This window comes from Copadichromis virginalis, linkage group LG4 (assembly GCF_057382275.1).
Source record: "Copadichromis virginalis isolate Kocher_CV1m ecotype Utaka linkage group LG4, C_Virginalis_male_GT1.1, whole genome shotgun sequence".
Lineage (NCBI taxonomy): Eukaryota > Metazoa > Chordata > Actinopteri > Cichliformes > Cichlidae > Copadichromis > Copadichromis virginalis.
In genome coordinates, this window is record NC_140621.1 from 27,202,472 (window position 1) to 27,222,847 (window position 20,376).

At 37.4% G+C, this 20,376-nt stretch overlaps 2 protein-coding genes across 3 annotated transcripts; one reads left to right on the forward strand and one right to left on the reverse strand.

Annotated features, from left to right (window-relative positions):
- Positions 1-266: 266 nt before the first annotated feature.
- LOC146711680 (UNC93-like protein MFSD11) lies at positions 267-13,730 on the reverse strand. 2 transcript variants are annotated; one of them, XM_085454624.1, is made up of 13 exons: positions 13,638-13,730; positions 10,107-10,162; positions 9,904-10,011; positions 9,743-9,822; positions 8,561-8,657; positions 5,822-5,880; positions 5,550-5,694; positions 4,571-4,620; positions 2,871-2,936; positions 2,661-2,786; positions 2,392-2,566; positions 2,170-2,305; positions 267-1,008 (listed from the first exon to the last, which is right to left on the reverse strand). In XM_085454624.1, the coding sequence occupies exons 3-13, from the start codon at positions 9,960-9,962 to the stop codon at positions 856-858; spliced, it is 1,146 nt and encodes a 381-aa protein (XP_085310750.1). In that variant the 5' UTR covers positions 9,963-10,011; positions 10,107-10,162; positions 13,638-13,730; the 3' UTR covers positions 267-855. The 2 variants fall into 2 exon arrangements, with proteins under 2 accessions (XP_085310750.1, XP_085310749.1); XM_085454623.1 differs by lacking the exon at positions 13,638-13,730 and adding an exon at positions 10,539-11,059.
- On the forward strand, positions 13,070-20,295 carry ubfd1 (ubiquitin family domain containing 1). The gene is made up of 8 exons (XM_085454625.1): positions 13,070-13,146; positions 13,438-13,557; positions 16,446-16,715; positions 16,832-17,040; positions 17,120-17,185; positions 17,302-17,407; positions 17,486-17,568; positions 19,874-20,295. The coding sequence occupies exons 2-8, from the start codon at positions 13,542-13,544 to the stop codon at positions 19,982-19,984; spliced, it is 861 nt and encodes a 286-aa protein (XP_085310751.1). The 5' UTR covers positions 13,070-13,146; positions 13,438-13,541; the 3' UTR covers positions 19,985-20,295.
- Positions 20,296-20,376: the final 81 nt, after the last annotated feature.

The window sequence follows — 20,376 nt, forward strand, 5'->3', positions numbered from 1 at the left end:
TATAAGTAGCTCAATAATGCCACATTGTTTTAAGAGCCAGAATTTGTGAATTGGAATGAAGAATGAAAGAAAACAACCCAAAAATTAAAGTGCAGGCTCTCAACTTGTTTACAGGTCACATGTAATTTAATTAATACACATGAGCACATTAATGTTTATCTACAGATCAAACCTTTTGTCAGCTGTTACCACTTGCCTTGACTCTAACATTTGCACCGCTGACTTAAATGATGATTTATAATAATCATGTAGACCACAACACAGTCTATACTTGAGCCCCCCCAGTGTTTTAAAATTTATTCAGCAAAATTGGTGAAAACATTACATTAATATGCAAGAATGTAAAAAAAAAATGAAGTGATTGTCAAGCATTAATTAGTGTCATCTATTCTTGTCATTATAAACAGCACTAAACATCCTGCAGTAACGCTTTAGATTCATAAATTAACTTCAACAATGGCACCGTTATTACGAACATGAGCTTCCAAAGCAATGCAAAGCAGATGATAAGGTAAGTTATTAAAATTCCATATTAAGACCACGTGCAGTACAACAGAGTAATAGAAAAATAACTTTAAAGATGTCCGATGACCACTTTGTAGAGTGAGAGGAAAAAAGGATTGTGCAAAGTACAGTGTAGACTTGTAAGGCAGCTTGGTTTCAGCTATGGCATCAATTCAAACTCTCGTTAGTGTCGATGCTATGTGAATCTGCATGACCCTCGGTGCTTCATTATAGAAAGAGATTTTTAAAAAGCGCTTCATGAAATGAGATTTTTTTAAATTACAGGATTTCTGATGGCCTCATTTTATCCTGAAAATGAGTTTCAGAAAGCCATTAATGCTGAGATGAATCCTAAAATTCCTGTATATCTACAGAGAAGTTCTGCATCCTCTCCACCACGAAGAAGCAAAGTGTTCCAGTGAAGCCCAGGATGACCATCAGCAGGAGCTGCCACATCAGCATGATGTAACCGCTGTAGAAGAACGCAGCTGCTGCACAGACAGACTAACAAGGGACAGACAGATTTAATGTTGTTGATTAATATGATAAAGTGCTTTTACAAATCTAATAAACTAAGTTGCACAAATTATTACACAAAAATATTACGTTTTCCAGCTTCACCAATCACCCCCTCAAAGTCATATCCTTGAGTAGCACAGCACAACTTCTGTAATGTCTGCTATTTTCAGATCATTGCCATTCTAAACAATCCAAACAATGACCCTTCAACTTAAGCTTTATTTAGGAGTAGTGGAAAAAGCCACAGTGAGCAAAATGTGGCCAGTGGTGAGTGACGATAATGGTGAAGTGGCCAAAAGGGTTCCTGTATTTTCAATTTGCTGTCTGCCAGTGCATGATATTACAGGCAAACCACACCATTCAGTTCATTTTCACATGATGCTCTCCCTCATACACCACAGGATATTATACTGTCGTAGAAATCCTCATAAACAGTCTGAACCTAAATCAACCATAAACATGCTCCTGAGCTGACCCAATGCTCCGTCTTAAAGTTTGGATTCTGCATGCGTTCCACTGTCAGTTTGGGTTGGGGTTTATATCCTGATCCCCATAAAAGTCTGAATGTTTCTCAAGTGGAAATGCACATGTGGGAGAGGTGTGGCCTACAGAGAGCATGAAAAACAGCACCAGCACTGGTAGCAGTGCAGCGCTGAAGATGGCGTTGAAGAAGAGATGAGATGTGTTTAAATCACACGTGGTTTTCATTTTTCTGGGCAGAATCAGAGAGCTTTAAAAGACACTAAACATACTATTACTTTCAAACTCATGAACCCCACTTTCAGATTTACTGTTAACAATTTCCCAGTAACAGCAAAATCTGAGCTGGACTTCAACTAGGTGGCACAACCATGTCAAGATTTCTCAGTTTGTTTCTGTTCATTGCATTGTGGTGTATTTTCCACGCCTTGACAAAATCAAAAAGATTTTTTTTGAATAGTTATAAAGCATACATTAATTTCTAGAGCTTAATTTTCAATTCAAAAAAAAAAAAAAAAAAGGAAGAAGGTATGATATCCAGCATATCTGCCTTTTTTCTTTGTACTGTGACTTCAGGTGAATTTATTTCACGTGGAAGGAACACATTTTGCAGCAGCTTTGGTCCGCTCTGCTAACAACGTCTGAGAACTGGCAACTCAGGATTACCTGGATGAATTTAAAAATGGCGAAAGCCGGCGTGCTTTCTTCAGCATAAACATGGCCTAATATGCTGTAGAGCTGTGTGTTGAAACAGCTGTCCCCGAGTCCAAGCAAAAAGCTGCACAGCAGGGCAATGGATACACTAAGAAAGAAAAAGAAGAAATAAAATCAAAGCATAATCTCAAACAGTATTTTCTTATATGCTAAATTATCATAAAAACTGGATACCTTGGAGTTAGATATGGCTTCTTTAGGGACGTGGTTTCAAAAACAATGGGGGCATCATCAGGGATGTTAAGAAAGATCAAATAGAAAGCAACAAAATGGGCAACCATTCCCAGAAACACCACAGAAGTTCGTCTGAAGCGGCTGTTCTTGCACAACAAACCAAACAAACCCCCACCTGATGGAAAAGGGCATATTCTGCATAAATCAATCAATCTGCACGGCCTTGAATGACTTTAAATAACTTTGCTAAGAGCAGAAAGTGAACGTACCTACTATTTCTCCAATGCCTACAACAATCCCTGAGATCCCAATCAAGCCTTTAGCTGCTTCTGCAAACTGTGCAGTTGCTCCGATACACGTCCCATACACTCCACTGTAAAAAGATAGCTCAAGGCCTGGAGAACAGGAAGTGCATGCTGTAGCTGCAGGCATTTTTACTGGAGGCTAAAATATTTAATATGCAAAAGCATTTGACTTACCGCTGTACGCCATGCAAGGACTCAGAAGAAGGGTAGTTTTAGTCTTCAGCAGTCGTAGGATGGTTTCTAAAAGGGAGAGTTACAACACAATGATTTAAAATGCTAATAAATGCCGTTCTTCCACTAATACAATCTCCTTTAGCTCGGTATTGAGCTGAGAATTTAACACAGTCCAATGCAGAAAGAAAATATTCTGTCATAATAAGCCATATATAAATGCTCATTTAAAAAAAACAGCCAAGAGAGACTTGGCTGTTAGAAAAATTCAGATTTTAAAAGAGGAAATCCCACTAGGCTTGTTTATATATGCCTGGATGGCCCTTCTTGACATGAATCAGCTTGCATCTTTGATAAAAGCTGATACCTTTAAGGCAGGTGTGCACGAGTCTAAATGCACACAGAGATACACGCGAGACAAGGTGCAATCTGATCATCCAAACAACTTGAGGCTGCACTGAAGGCAGGTGCAAGTGCAGCAGCAGAGTTTCCAGTTGACAAACAGATAGAATCTGAAATAAACTAACGCATAGGCAGATTCTATGTACTCTGTTGTAATGCTAGAAGATTTTTATCCATATGAAAGCGATTTTCGCCTTCAAGAAAAACAAAACCGCCTGTGAGTGCCTGCTAGTTTCACAAAAAGAGCAATGAAAAGCAATGCAAATAACAGAGAGGGAAAGGGAAAATAAATACTTCGGTAGGAACTTACATTCCTTTTGAATGCTCAGTATATCAGATGATACCCATCTACAGTGCAAGGGGGGGGGGGACAGTGAATAGCTGTACAGGCAGGAATTTCAACTCTTTGGTTCAATATTGGCTGATTGCCAGGAAATCTGGATGTACCCCTTAGGATTTAAAAAAACAAACAAACAAAAAACTGATATATGTTCCTTCGTACAAACAGGAAGAGAGAACTACAGTGTTGGAATTTAATGACTTTGAAATGTCACTGCAGTTATCCTTACAAATATACACTCAGCGGCTACTTTATTAAGTCACCTGTTTGTGTACTCATTAACGCAAATGTCTAATCAGCCCTTGGTGCATAAATATGTAGACATGGTCAAAACTATCCACTGAAGAAGAGTGATTTAAGTGACTTTAAACGTGGCATGGTTATTCGTGCCAGATGGGCTGGTCTTTTAGAAACTGCTGTTCTACTGGGATCTCTAGCGACAAAGGGAATAGCTTGAAATAGAGAAGGCAAACAGAGAGAGAGATAGATAGAGAGAGATAGATAGATAGATAGAGAGATAGAGAGATAGAGAGATAGATAGATAGATAGATAGATAGATAGATAGATAGATAGATAGATGTGTGTGTAGAGCTCTTTATTTTCCTGTGAAAGAACATTTATTATCCATGCTGTCTGTCAGGAATATATTCAACAGTGTCACTTTTTCACTCTTCCAGCATGAATAAAACAGATTATAAAAACCTTGAATGAGCTCACAGTATCCATTTAGAGCACATTAGTCTTGTTACTACACAAAGTTCCTTATGTATCCATATATACAGCACATATGGGATTTTCTCAATTACACTTTGCACCAGCATGCATTTACTGCATTCAATATGCACATTTATATGGATGTATAATGAATCCAGTAAATGTATGTAAATGAGCAAGTATCATTTTAGCAAAGCTCGTTAGGTACGCCTCAATGTGGCTTTCCAAAAGTGCAGATAAAACTTACTGAACTCCGATTTAGTATCCTGCATGGCAGTGTTCGCTCTGTGCTTGTACCTAGACAACAACAATTAAATCAATAACAACTTCCACAACACTGAAATTAATCAACAGAGATAAACTGCATACACAGACAATCTCAAACGTCCCTTCAACTAAAGAACAGGTGGAGGAATTTAAAAATCAGACAGTGGAAGGATTGCTCCCGATGGCATTCTTTGTTATTCTGTTGGAGTCATTGTTTCGTTCCAGACTTGGCTAATAAACACTAAAACCCATACATGCATCACGCATACCCGTAACTGTTTTTCACACACAGCTGCTGCCACAAGAGTGCTGGAAAGAGTATGTTTTGCTAACAAGACTTAGTCTCATGGTTTGTTTTTTGCGATGGATGTTTGTGAATGATACATTTATGGAATGTAATTTAATTTTCCCTATGACTTTTATTTGCCTTTGATGCAAGTTTTTTTTTTTTTTTACAGATTTTTTCCCCCATCTTGTGATTTCAGTCAAACTTTGTTCATAATTCAAGACATTAAAATTTTAATATGCCTTAAAAATGTTGAAGGTTGGGGTCTTTAACTGCTGTCTCTCTCAAAGAGAAATGTTCTGTCTTCTCTTCCCCAAATCCGCCTGATTGCGCCCTACTTAAGTAAAGCGCTGTGATTAGACAAGACTCTGTCAAAATTGCATTGATCTAGAGAAAAGGATCAGTCCATTTTTTGTGAAGGACAAGAGTGATTTATAAGTCTTGTAGAAGAGCAGCAGTAAGTCAAAAAGTGGGTGATTTAAGAAAAAAAAAACTGTTTCGTGGGAGGTCTGAAAACACCTTAAGAAGGTCAACTGGATTAAAAAGGACATTTTTGGCCATGTTAGCCGTTGTGTATCCTATCCGAGCAGTAGTTCAGACACTTTATGTATTCTGAGTCATTCTGTGGGTCTGCAGTGAAAAATGTGTAATTATCTAAAGGATATTCATTTACATCGTGCGAGTTGAGAGCAGTGACTGCCCTTCCTCTTCAGAGAGCATCTCCTCTTCATGATGGCTCTTTCTCAACACCAGGAAGCTAAGTGTGCCGAGGATGGATATAACCAGCAGGGACAGAAAAATGTTTCTCCTGCTGTTGTCTGAGACAGGAAGATTAAAGTAAATCGCTTAATGAAAATGTGCTAGAAATATTAATAACATTAAGCTGGAGCATACTCAAACTAAAGAGCATTTTCATGCCGTTAACTTACACAAGTTTGGCCTTACCTGGTATTTCTGTTCTTCCATTCCAGTCAAAATAAATGTAAAGATTACCAAACAACATGCTGTCAAGACAAAAAAAAAATGGTGCAAAGAAAATAAGTAAAAGAACATTTCTCAAACAAAGCAGGGATGTACTGGACTTGCTGATAGGTTAAATTCTTGTTTTCCTTTATTTTGATAAAGTTAATAAACCGCCTCCTCCTTAATTTCATGTTAATAGGTATGTATCAACTTCCACATATATGCCAAGGTTTCTCAGCTAGTTGGTGCATTTTAGCGAGATGCCATTTATTTTAATGTTGTGGCTGATTGGTGCAGCTATGCTGCATGCCAAATTATTTTCATTTCACTGTCGTCCAAATATAATTTATTGCGTACAGCACCCTCCAAAATCTCCACAGCGGCATTCAAAATGTACTAGGTGGACAAGGACTCTACTGTGGATGAGCTGCATTTATAGATGTAAAAATGATGCTGATAGAACATCTGTGTCTGATCATGATGGTGATTTACTGAGAAAATAAACTAAAAGATATCATTTAGACTATACTTCCAAAAGTATTCGCTCATCTTCCTTCACACACCTATGAACGTGTGAATTCATAAAGTTTAATATGATGTCAGCCTATCCTTTGCAGATATAACAGCTTCAGCTCTTCTGGGAAGGCTTTCTTTTTACAAGGTTTAGAAGTGTGTTTATGGGAATTTTGGACCATTCTTCCAGAAGTGCATTAGTGAGGTCAGATATTGATGTTGGACAAGAAGGCCTGGCTCACAGTATCTGCTCTAGCTCTGTCGGATTGAGGTCAGGACTCTGTGCATGCCAGTCAAGTTCTTCTACACCAAACTTGCTCATCCGTGTCTTGGTGGACCTTGCTTTGTGCACTGGTGGATAAAGCAAGAGGCCATCCCAAAACTATTACCACTAAGTCAGAAACATAAAATTGTCCAAAATGTCTTGGTATGCTGAAGCATTAAGACTTCCTTTCATTGAAAGTAGTGTTCTCCTGACAACCATCAAAACCCAGATTTATCCATCTGATTGGCAAATGGAGATTGCCACCGACTTCCACATTGTTATAATACCACTAACAGTTGACTGTGGAAAATTTAGTATCAGGGAAATATATCCTATCCTATCTCCTATCACAGTATCATGCTGGAATTCACTGAGCTCCTGAGAGTGACCCACTCTTTCACAAATGTTTGTAGAAGCAGTCTCCATGCCTAGGTCCTTGATTTTATATAGCTGTAGCCATAGAAGTAGTTAGAACACCAGAATGAAATTATTTGGATGTGTGAGTAAATGCTTTTGGTAATATAGTGTATATGTATAAATAGGGTAAGGAAAAGCTTCATGGGGACGCATTTGTTTTTGGCGTTTGGTAATGCAAATACACCATGCGAGCCAATGAGGAACACAGAAACTCCTTCAGAATTTATCACAGTTATCACAGTTTAACCACTATTGACTTTCATTATTAGTTCAGTTAAACATTCTCTTCTCTGCTCTCTGTGCAATTTATTATGTGTACATCAAATTTTATGCACCAAACCTCTCTGGGCCTTTCAAACCTTAAAATAGTGACCTTTAATTAAAGTGCTCCCATTTGGACAATCAGAGTAATTAAAAGAAAAGACCGTGGACATGGTGTTAGCTGAATCATTTGAGAAATCATGTATGATAGACAGAAAATGTGGAGAAAGTTTATTTACTGGCTGGATCAAACACTGACTTTATAGGCATAATAATCTGCATTTTTGCCTCCGAGGATTCTTCTTTCGTTTTTTTGAAGCTGTTTATTTGCCTTTCACGGTTAACACTGGAATTCTGTGATCTATTTCTGTCTTTAATTACATATCTACCTAAACTAAAAAATGTAGATGAGCAATTAGTCTGTCCCAGAGCCACAGCAATGGATGAAAGGAGTTAGTCATGAAAGATAACAGTGATTTTCAGTCGTATTCTGTGTTTGTGTCTGCAGGCTGTGAAGAACTGATTCATAAGTTTACTGTGGCAGTGATCACCACTGGAGAGTCAGATTAGCATTGCCCTATTGGGAGCGTTGGCACAGGTGACAGCCAATGTTATTATTATACTAATTCAATTTGCATATTTTAACAAATACAAATTAGTCGTCCGAGCCAGTGTGCGAGAGCAATGGGCCAAATGGAGAAGATGAAAAGACCATAACTGTCACCTAGCGAACTTTAAGAGGCTTTCATGTTTTTTAGATTTTGCAGAGAAACTTATGACTGGTTTAAAGAAAAGATCATTTATAAAATGATCTACTAAATATTTCTTTTTCTTTGTAGTTTGCACTATATATTTTCGAGCTGAAAATACAGACAGAACAAAATGTTGGCAGCTGCACTGCAGTTACACCTTTGATCAACTGGAGCAGCTTCATCAAACAGCAGAACAAAACGATAACAAGCGAAAACACGGTGATCAGTCGTGTTTTATGAACCGGATGTACTGGTGGAAATAAATATTTTGATGCAAGGTCAATTAATTGTAACTTTGGGTTTGTTCAGAGCGCAGATGAGCAGGAAGACTGTTATATTCTCAAATAAAACATTACTATTTACTTCACACAGCCCAAAGTTAAAAATTCTCATATACAACGTGATGCAAATGAAAACTAAATCAATGAAATGAAATGAAATACTCTCTGGTTTAAAGAAACTTTAAAATGTTAAAGGTTTGTCTTTAAAAGACACAAAGACTGAGCTCCATACCTGCACTGTAGGAGAGCCCAGAACATTCCAGTGTTTCTGTTGATGGTGGAGGCCTCTGAGTTTTCCACCAGAAACTGTCCTTGAGCTGTCCAGAGCACTGAAGGAACGTGAATGAGGGCGGGTCATTGAAGTAGGAAAAAAGGTCAATTAATTGCCCACATTAATAAATATATAATTTTAATTTTTTTTTACATTGTCAAGTAATGCATCATACCATACAGTAGCCCTAGGACTTGATAAAAATTCATTGCTCTGCAGTGATTTGAGGCTGCATTAAAAACATTTTTTCTTCATTTTTCCAGCACATGCTCAGCATGAGGTCTGCTTTCTCTGTATTTCCGCTAACATTTACAAGCAAACCAAAGGTGTTAAGCACTCTTTACAGAATCAGCCCCTAACCCATTTAAGGTCTAATTTGGGATATACTGTTTATGTTCATCATCATATCCCAGCCATGATAATCCCTGTATGCATGATTAAACTGCATTTGGATTTTGGCACAGAAATTGAGCTTGCATGGACTGCAAAAGCCAACAACAGCCACCTTCAAGTATTTATGTTTGCTGAAAGTCTTCATCTGTTACTACACTGTATCCTGCCTCAGTGTTCATACGCACATTTTAGTAAGTGGGCTGTGATGTGATGTATGTGACAAAGAAAACTCTGAAAGGTGAATATTTAAACAAATCAAAAATACAAATATATACTCAAAAATAAACATAAAACATGAAAGCCTGAACTGTTGATACACGGCTTTCATGTGGTTTATGCCAAATTCTGACCCCTAGCAATGTCGCAGCAATGATCAGTCCAGGTAAGACTGGGTTATTTTAAAGATATTTTATGCAGAAAAAATCAACACATTAATCGATGATGAAACTGATCAGTTGCAACCCAGCTGTGAAAATAAAATAGCCAGTAAAAACACCAGAATAACGACCAAAAAAACCCCGTCCAATCAGTAATTGTTGACATACTCAGGTTTCAAATTTATATTAATAATTATTCAGTTAAATAATGATAATAACCGTACTGCAATGTTTCACACCATTCTGTATGTCTTTTAAACAGACACTAACTCTCACTTTGTATATAATCTGCATGCAATTGCAAGCATGTATTCAAAGACATTTAAAAGCCAGGCTTGAAGTTCCAAAGACAGTTTAGGAGAGAGCGACTTACTGGCTGCTCCTATGCCGATGAGAACGGAGGTCAAGTAAAAAGACCATGTCGAGGGGACGATGAACATCGCAATGTAACCACTAGAGAAAAACATAATGATGATGAACATGTCTCAGCATCTTTGTTCGTTTCCTTTATGCAAACAGCACGTCAGCATTTACCTGTACAGCAGGCCGCTCAGAAACATGGTAAATTTTGGTCCAATAACTGTAACAATCATTGGTGCAAGCAGATTGGAGAACGAGAAGACTCCATAGATGATTCCAAGGCTGTAAAGTGGGGGCAGTAAGTAGCAGTAAGTAAATAAATGCAAGTTGGTGAACTGAACACCAGCATTTTCCCCCGTTTCTCCACCATGACCTACCTGTGGTACCCACTTCCAGTGAAAGTAGAATTTCCCAGGCTTTTCACTACAGTTTGCTGCAAATAGGAAAAGAATAAAAGTCTATGTGAACCACAGGGTTAGAATTTACATATTAAGTCACAGTAATGTCCTTAAGTCATTCATAAGATTTGATTAGTTCAGTGATCACTGAAGAAAATTAGAAACACGAGATGCGCCTCATATAGTCCTTTGGCTGATCTGTTTCATACATCCCATGAGGCGGTTAATTTTTTTTCTTTAGAAATTACTTTAAAAGCTGTTATGACAAGAAAAAAACGTTGTTGTATACGAGCAACATAAATGAACCTCCTGTCTCTTAAATACAAATCTCAACTCAATGCGCTGTCCGCTAACATTCTGGGGCAAAGTAAAAATGAAATGTAATTTAAAAAGCAAAGTTTACGAAGTTACCTCAACATTTCCACAGGTGGTGAAGGCGGTGAAAATAAACAAAAATCCCACACCCAAAATCACAACGTTGAAAGTCCTTCTGTCTGCCATGGCGTCTTCTTAATCGCGTTAAATCAGACACATTTTGAATTCACTGCAGACTCGCGATTCAGTAGCGTCGCTAAGTTTGTACTATAAGCCTAAAGCCTCCCATGTGCACTCGCGTGGATCCATTTCAGCAGCTGCGAAAATAAAGTTCACTTCACAAACTTGTAAAGTTCGCGTTTAGTGAGCGAACAGCGGCCGGAGATGAGCGGTGTGGCGTATATGCAGACAGTTAAAGGAGCAGCACTGTCACGAGAACACGTCTCTCCTATTACCCAAAGTACGCATGACAACTTGTGACTTAAATTAAAAGTTGCTGGGGATTTTTTTCTTTTTTCTTTTTTTTTTTTTTTGAGATCTTCCTTTTACTGTGACCTCTTCGTCATGGCTTTCGTCACTCTCCTTTTCGCCTTCAGTTTCTTCTTCTTGTGCAATTTGCGGACATTTACACGCATTTTATCTTTGCTGCCTTCCAGAGGTGACCAGGAGAAACATTCCCCGTGGGAAATAGATGACTTTTTATTGCGCTATTACGCAATAGGAAAAAGTTTATGGAGTACATGTCCCTTCCACGCATAAGGACGTTGGAGTGGAAAATAGAGATTAGTTCGCATTGCATCCTTATTACCCCTAAATATCTCATTTTTGACTGATCAACACAATGTTTTTGCTATTGTATTATAATTATTGTATTAAATCTAAAAGACAAAAAATCCACACATCCACAAAAAAACCAAAACACATGATCAAACAAAGTAATCCAATACTGTGCAAAAGTCTTGCACCATTCATTTCTTCCTATTTTGCTAGGAAAATGGATAAGGGGTGGTTTATGGAAACATTCTGCTGACATACAGGGAAATACACTATATGAGGCAAAAAGAGAGTTCACACAATTCTAAGGAGCTTAAAAATCAATATTTGGTATGACCACCTTTATTCTTCAAAACAATCTGAGCTTTCTTAGGCAACTTTCTTGTTCCTTTAAGACGTCCTTAGGAATAGTTCTCCAGGCTTTCTGGATAACATTCAATGCTCTTCTTTGGATGTTCGGGGATTTTTCTTCCGGTCTCTTTACAGATGATCTCACACTACTTCAATAATGTTGAGGTCCGATCTCTGGGGAGAGCAATCTATGACCGATTGTCTTCAAATGTGTGTTTTTCTATCCAGGTATACTTTTACTGCATTGCTGTTGTATTGGGGATTATTATCATGAGGAAAAATGAAGCCCCTGCTAATCATCTACTCTCGAGATGGTATTGCATTGTGAATAAAATCCCAACAGTATTTCTCTGCCTTCATAAATCCATCAGTTTTGACAAGATTCCCAATATAACAGAGCCTGTAGATTTTCTTTATGCTTGCCACTTCTACTGTCCAATCCATTTTTTTAAGGACACACTGCACAGTATGCTGAGATATGCCACGTTTTCAGCTAATAGCTTTTTGGGAATCACTATGTTGGTGTAAAAATACTATCTTATGCCTGTCAAACTGTATTTTCTTTAGCATTTTTCATACATTCAACTAAAGAAATAGGAACAAGTGATATTTTTGCAACAGGCTTTAGTGAAAAGAAGTGCCTAACTATACAATTTGCTAAGTTTTCTCTTATATGTAGATACAACACTGGTTCATCTGTTGAGGTGCTCTGTGTTATTGAATGATGGAATGATTCATGGGTCAGTGTTGAGTGCTTCAGCAAACAAACAAACAATTCCTCTGAAAATCAGATACAAGGTCTGGACTATAAATGTGCGAGAAAGCAGACAACGTCCAAAGAAATACTTTGAAAGACCTTCAGAAGGCCTGGTAGAACTATTGCCACTTTAAAAAAAAATTACAAGCAAGTCTGGCTCCGTGGAAACAAAATATAAAGAAATAGCAAGTGACTTTTGCACAGTACTGCAATCAGGGACCAAAGCAGCACATAAAAGAGAGAAATTACTTTCCACACTGTGTAAGAGACTGTAGAATAACCACAGCCGCAGTTTTAAAAAGGTAGAAAGTTCATTAAGTCTACAGAAACTGTTAAAGTCAGATTATTCATTGTGGACTAATTATCCAGCATCCGTGACACTATTTCAGCATGAAACCAGTAACTCATATCTATGTATATATGTATATATATATTACACTGTAGGTTAATGTCTCAAAAATATTTTCATAAGTAAGATATGCATGTTGGTACGTGTTACCATAATATAAAAACAGTATCTTAAAAAATATTACGATCCTGTCCAACGCCATCAGTTGTAAAATGAGTTCATGAACGCCATCTGCTTGGGGTTTTTTTTTCTTTTAATTTTTACTTTTCCATAACTGAAAATCTTGTGTAAAAGAGTTGGCGAGGTAAAGTCATTTTAAATTTCGAACCTTTACACCTTTTAAGGAAAGACTTAGCCAATAGCCATTGATTAAAGTGCCACCTCCCGGTGTCTCCCTTGCTTTCACAACAACAAAGAAACGAAGCCAAGCGAGAGTATTACGTCTCTTCACTTCCGTGTCCGTTATCTTGGCCGTATGTACATTGGACTGTTCGTGCTTGAAAAAGTGTTTTGTTGCCTTTATGTTTAGCCATAATATATCGACAGTAGCGTTAGCTAACCTGTAACAGTTTTTACAAAAACAAGAAAAAGTTATCTTCAGTTGTTTCAGCGTGCGCATGCGCATTTCCATTATCCCTGTTTGCCCACGAGCTAACTGAAACTATTAACGTTTAAACTTTGTTTGGTTGCGTATAGCTATATTAATAATGCGTTTTCAAAATAAATGATTAAATTGTTTCTGTTTCTACGTTGTCACGCGCGAGTGTGGACAGAAGAACAATTTTAGCTGTTGTTTCCTGAATACTGGACCCATCCTGCTTCCTGTAGTATCTTTGCCACAACCTACAACGGATTGTACACAATCATCATGGCGACGCAGGATGGTGAGTATTGAGAAAATTCAGCAGTATTTCAATAATATCTTTAAATTGAGCTCATATAATGTTAATGAAATTATACGTACCTCTAAATATACTGTAAATATACTGAACTAATAATGGACATTTTCGTCTTTCCGCAGGGTAATTTTTTAACGTTCACTAGTGTTGCGGCTAGCTAATGTTAACGGTTGCTAACTACCATTTACATTTAGCTGGATGTGTGAAGCACTGCGGTTAACGTGATGTCATTTAACATATGTTTTTTGTTTTATCAAGTTAACTTAAGCTGTTAAAGACTTAACTGTATAGGATTAAGTATTGTAGCGATCAAACACTAACATACAGCCTATTTACTTTACTAGTTTTGCAGTAAGGCCATTCTTGTTATGAGATGTGTTGTTTTGCGAGTGCTTATTGTTGTTTAAAAACGTTTTTCTGTTTTCTTTTGGCGGCTATTCGCTTTTATGTATCCCATTTCTCAGCACACATCGAAAGACTGCTTACTAGAAGCGGTGGAAAGACCTAGAAAAACCACGAGGGGGAAAGTGGTTAGCAGATAAGACTAAATTAGACTTCGTTACATCTTTGTTATTAACTCATAATAGCTCCATACATAATTGCTTATTGTGTGAAACTATCGGGAACTGCACGAAAGTGAGATTCTTATTATCTCTCTCTCTCTCTCTCTATATATATATATATATATATAAAATAAAGAGTATTAAGTCAACTTCTAGTTTATTGATTTAAACGCTTCCAAACACGTCGATGTTTTGTATTATATCAAGGTAAACAAAACAAAACAAAAGTCTTATTTAAAGTTGCAAAGTAGACATAGATATGATAGGTAGCTAAATATAGTTCACAGGAATGTATTTTGTAAGTGATAAAGGTGAGCTGGGTTTCCCCGTTTTATTTTGTTTCGTTTTAAGCCATTGTGAGTAAGCTGTCTAGGTTCAGCCTCATTTAGTTTTATTGTTAGTTTTTAATGAGCAGAGTTTTGACACTTAGTCACTCAGCTATTTCACAACTATTTTGGTAAATTATTTGTGTTAAATACAACCTGCACAATTGTATGTAGTTTGAGTCTTCCATGGAAAGAAAGCATTGCTACCTTTCGCTTAAGTATACATATATGTGTTCTGCCGCAGCAGATACAGTCTGATTCTGTGGGAAGCGCCACATTTATCCCAGAAAGTCAAAATACATAATAAACAACTCAATTGGCACTTTACTCCTGGAATTTTTAGGACTGTAGCCTCTTTGTCAGCCAGTCATTTTTCCTTGATATGCTTACCAACAGTCTTTCAAAACAAGTCCTTCAGTGGAAAGAGCTGTGGAAAAAAACTTAAGTTCAGCATCACAGCTCTGTTTACGTTTAATCTGAGTCACTTCCAGACTAATTGACATTGTGTTAAAGATGTTATGGCTGCATTTTGCTATAACCAACAGCAAAAAAGTCTGTTGTAAACTTTGCTGCAGTTTGCAAAGAAACTGACACGTCATCCAAAGGCAGTAGGTTGACATGAGGCTTTGAGTTCGGACAAAACTGGATTCAAGCTTTGAAACAGATATTGATATTTCGGTGGACGTTTTGTGAAAAAAATATCATGATTTGAGGCTGTTATCATTCTTCAATTGTTCTTGTGCAGGGATTAGCGGTCGACATACAGTTAGTTGAGATAGTTCTATTTATCTGCTGGTCTGCTCATAGATTGCCGTTATCATTTTGTTATGCAATGACTGGGTTAAACTCATTTACTGCAGATACTAGCATTTCATGTCTTATTAATTTACGGTAACAAGGCTGGGAGGATGATTGTTCCCCCCCACTAACAATGAGAACAATAGCCACAATTTCTGACAACTAAGATATCATCACTATGTTAATCTTTCTGTAAAAATCTGATATTATATATGTATGTCTGCCCTAATACTAATCTAATTCATAGGAGACTGCGACAGTGCAGGTGGTTGTCATTTAAGGCAAGGTGGTCAACCTCCAGCATAAAACACAAGAAACACTTGTAATAAAAAAGTTCCCTGAAAGAAAGACATTTGTAACAAATGTCACGGTAGAGTGAATATAATAGGAATATCAACATTTTGGTTTGTTGTTATTTTTAATGCAAAAAGTTTCTTTGTTGTAAAAGAGAGACAAGTGTAATCATCTGATAGGCTGAGACAACACATTTCTTTCTCTCTTTAGAAAACTTTGTGGTTGTTATTGTGATACATTGTTTTTTGCAGTGCTGTTGCTGGCACTGACGGCCTTCCTGTAATCAGCTTCTGTTATGTGTGTCTTTTAACATCTCTTTGGTGATTATGGTGAATGTGATTAACTATAACTGGGAGTTTCCCTTCGCTAGCATAAAAAGATTTGCCTGACAGCACTCATTTGAGTGACCAATAACCAGAACAATTGGAAAGTCCAAGGAACTCAGGGAAGATCTAAGAAGAATTGTAGATGTACACAAGTTGTAAAGGTCTCTTGGAGCCATTTCTAAACAACTGCAGATTTGAACATCATTAGTTCAAACAATTTTACATTAGTACAAGTTAGTCAGATGTGTCATTACTTTGCTGAGGGCTGGAAGAAGAAACAAACTGGAAATTGGTTAAGATGCTCTAGCACCCAATTATTATTTTGTTATTGCCATTAAAGATGTATATTGTACTATCATTCGATCTTGGAAAAATAAATTTTCAAAGAAATCATTAAAATCCCCAAATTACCACCACATGTGAGTGTATGGAGACCTTTGACCACATCTCTATAGGCAGTATCATAATGCATAGGCACTCTTATATGGAAAATTTGAGATATAATAATTTAAACTTGGAAGGGTTACTTTAAAGGAACATAAGTCTAAGATTTCATTCTTTTCCAGGAAGTGAAGAAGTCATAATGGAAACTGAGGCAAAACCAAAAGAAGCTGAATCACTAGGTGAAGATGTTGAAAAAGGTGGTGCAGAAGCGACGTCTCACACAGATGCAGGAAACTCCACAACTCAGGACTCTAATATTAGCAATGGGGATGATACAGAGGACAAGGAAACAGTGGACTTGAAGATCATTTGGAACAAAAATAAATATGATCTGAAAATTCCTGTTGATAGCACCGGAGCCAAACTAAAAGAGAGCATTCACTCACTCACTGGTGAGAGCCAACAGCATACATTTCTTCTTTTAAATTAATTGTTACAATGAGTGTTGTTTAGCAACGCATAAACAATAAGAACTCAAAGATAGTTCTTTCTTTCCTTTTTATTTTAGGTCTTCCACCGGCAATGCAAAAAGTGATGTATAAAGGATTGCTTCCAGAGGACAAGACGCTACGTGAAATAAAGATTACAAATGGTGCAAAAATAATGGTAGTAGGATCTACAATAAATGATGTATTAGCTGTAAATACACCCAAAGAAGTCATCCAGCAGGAAGTTAAAGCTGAAGAAAACAAGAAGGAGCCTTTATGCAGGCAAAAGGTTTGATTTGTCGCCTTATTGTAGAAAGAGTTTTTTTGTTGTTTTTATTTGTCATTTTAAATCTGCACTATTATCTCAGCAACATAGGAAAGTTTTGGACAAAGGTAAACCTGATGACATCATGCCAGCTATTAAAGGAACAAAGGTAAGAGGAAAATTAACCTGTTATTAGCTGTAGATAAAGGTGCTTTTACATCGATACAGTGTGTTTGAATATACACAACTAAACACAACTGACAGCTGTCTTGTGCCGCTTAACAGGAACGATTACCAACAGTGCCTTTATCCGGAATGTATAACAAATCCGGAGGAAAAGTTAGACTCACATTCAAGCTGGAGCAAGATCAGTTGTGGATTGGAACAAAAGGTAAGATTATAGCTAACCTACTTTTGCTAGCTGCACTGCACCATAAAGATGCTGATAATTTAAATTTCTCATCTGCAGAGAGGACGGAGAAAGTCCCAATGGGCTCCATTAAAAACATAGTGTCTGAACCCATCGAAGGCCATGAGGACTATCACATGATGGTAACTATCTTTTGTGTGGTAAAAAGCTGGTGTGGCTGTTCACTAAAGTGACTGAACTATGTGTGCCTCAACGATGGAGTCACTGTAATAGAAGGTTTTCAGTTAAAAAAAAGTTTCTTTGGTTGGTATACTATCCATTTTTTTAAGTAGTGATGTAATGACACTTGTTCCTAGCTAGGGTTAGGGTTCTTGTCTTTTTAAAGTGCTGTAGCGTTTTGTCTCTTGTTCTTTTGATTTGCGAATAGATACAAAACCCCCAAAAGGGTCACTTACAGGACCCTCAACACATGTCTCAGCTGTGTTCACACGTGACGGAGAAAAGGAGTGGGAGATTAACAGAGTGTGGTGGCAGCAGTGATGTGGGTGCTGTACTGGTCTGTTGTGGTGAAGAAAGAACTCAGTGTGAAAGCAAAGCTGTCTATTTACCAGTCGGTCTACGTTCCTACCCTCACCTATGACCTGTGAGCCCTGGGTAGTGACTGAAAGAATAAGATTGTTGATACAAGTGGTAGAAATAGGGCGAGGAGCTTGGTCACAGTGTAGAGCCACTTCATATCAAAAGGATACAGTTGGTCATTTGGGTTGAATGCCTCCTGGGCGCCTCAAAGGAGAGGTGCTTTGGACATTTTCCACTGGGAGGAAGCCCCAATGTAGATTCAGGACATTCAGGAGAGATTATGTCTTCTGCAGGCTTGGGAACACCTCATTGTGGCCAGGGGAAGAGCTGGGAGAGGTATTGGCGAGAGGGAGGTCTCTATTTAGACTGGGATAACCATTGGAAGATGGAGGACCCTCAGACAGTTTAATACTCATCCTGTCATCCTACATCTTTCCTGTCCAGTGTCCATAATAGCCTGACAATAGATCTCTGGCTAGCTACAGTTGTTTCTTGATTGTTTGTTTTTTTATATAAAATGTTCGTCAGGACATGGTATATCATCTTTAGCTAACTAACAGTATTGCTAATTGTATTGCTGCAAGTCTCCTTCTTCATCCAGTTATTGCTTTTTATTGTTGCTTTTTATTGTAATACCTAGTCAAACAGCCACATTGATTATTTTATTGGAGATTAACAAATCTGAAGTATTTTTCACTCTCAGGAGTATCTTGCTGTTCTGGAGTCTTTGTACCCAGAAATGGCTAACAACATCAGAACGAGCAGATACTTTGTGTGTGTATAGAAGTGATCAATACACCAAAAAAGACTTTGAGACCAAAGTATGTCTCTGTGTAATTTTGTTTGAATTCCATAGCAGCTTCACATGAGTGCATCCAATCAAATAGTATAATGTCTGAGCACATATGAGTGGGGCTTTGAGGGACTTCCCTGGTATTGAGCTTTATTACCACCTCATCAGATATCACCCTCAGTGTAACAGATCTAAATGCAGATAATGTTACAGCTGTAGAGCAGAGATATTCAAATGTATGATAGTGGAGTCAAAACAATGCTTTGTGTTGTCATGTTTTTGGCTCAAAAATGAAAAGTGATGCCTGCAGCTTCCTCCGAGTTTGTTTTTGCATCTCTCAACAGTTGAAAACATATTCAAAGCAGATAGATGAGGAGATGGGAATGATTTAAGATAGAAGAAAGATAAAAGCCAAACATTGGATTTGGTTAGCCAGGTTGTTTACTTTAAAATAAAAGAAAGATTCAGTACAGTGGCTGTTTTTAAATTAAGCATACTATATCATATTAAATTGCAAAATAACATTTTAGTGGATTATAATAAATGACGCTTTGTGTTGAAAGGGCTTCTAAGAGGCACTGCGCACACTCAACATGTTAGTACTGGGTTGTACCCCATTTTTCCTTTAGAGCTATCTTAGTGGTGCAGATTCAAAAAAGTACTGGAAACATTCCTTGGAGATTTTGGTCGATGTCATATTCAGTTGACAGCATCACTCCAACATTCATGCCACGTTCACTATCTCTTAAATCACCTTTATTCCCAATTCTGGTGCTCGGTTTGAACTTCTGGTGTTAGTCTTGGCCATGTTTATGTGCTTAAATGCATTGAGTTGCATTAGAATAAGTATGCCTGATAAAGTATCCAGTGAGTATGTATGACAGTAGACATTTAAGGCTTCCTGAAGTCCAGATTTTTGTGTCTTAACATCTGTTCATAATGCAAGTGGTTGAATTTTATTTATTGCAAAATAAGTTATTTTTTCTATAAATTAAATTTGCTTTTAAAATCTATACAAGACACAATGTGTTTATTTATTCTCAATACATGTTTACATTTGCAAATGCCTCTGAAACCACTTAATGTACTTACCGGTTTGTCTTCCACCTTTGCAGGCTTTTCAGCTGGGTCCAACGGAAGCTTCGCAGTATTGGGTCTACTGGGTGCCTGCACAGTTTGTCGATGCAATCAAAGACACAGTCCTTGGAAAATGGCAGTATTTCTAATGTGCCTCTTTTTTGACAATGATGAACTGGGATTGAGAGGAGATGATAACATGAAACTGGAGTCAGCAGTGTCAGCAGTTTAAGGAACCTCTTGGAGTGTATTCCAAGGACACTGACGGATGCCTGTGGACTAATCATATTCTTTTTAGGTTTAAAGTGCACTATGTGGCAGCATAACATTTCTCAGCCCTGTTGATCATTCAAGGTTTTCAGCAAATCCAAGGGAAAACAATTACAAAAAAAATGTACAGAAATTGCTAACACTTTTCTTCAGTTATTCTTAAAGAAATAAAAAAAAAATATTTAATGAATTGAATGTGCCAGATCATTGCTGTCTGTCTTCTCCATTCAGTATTAAATCCACGCAAACTTCGTCTGCATTATTTTATTTT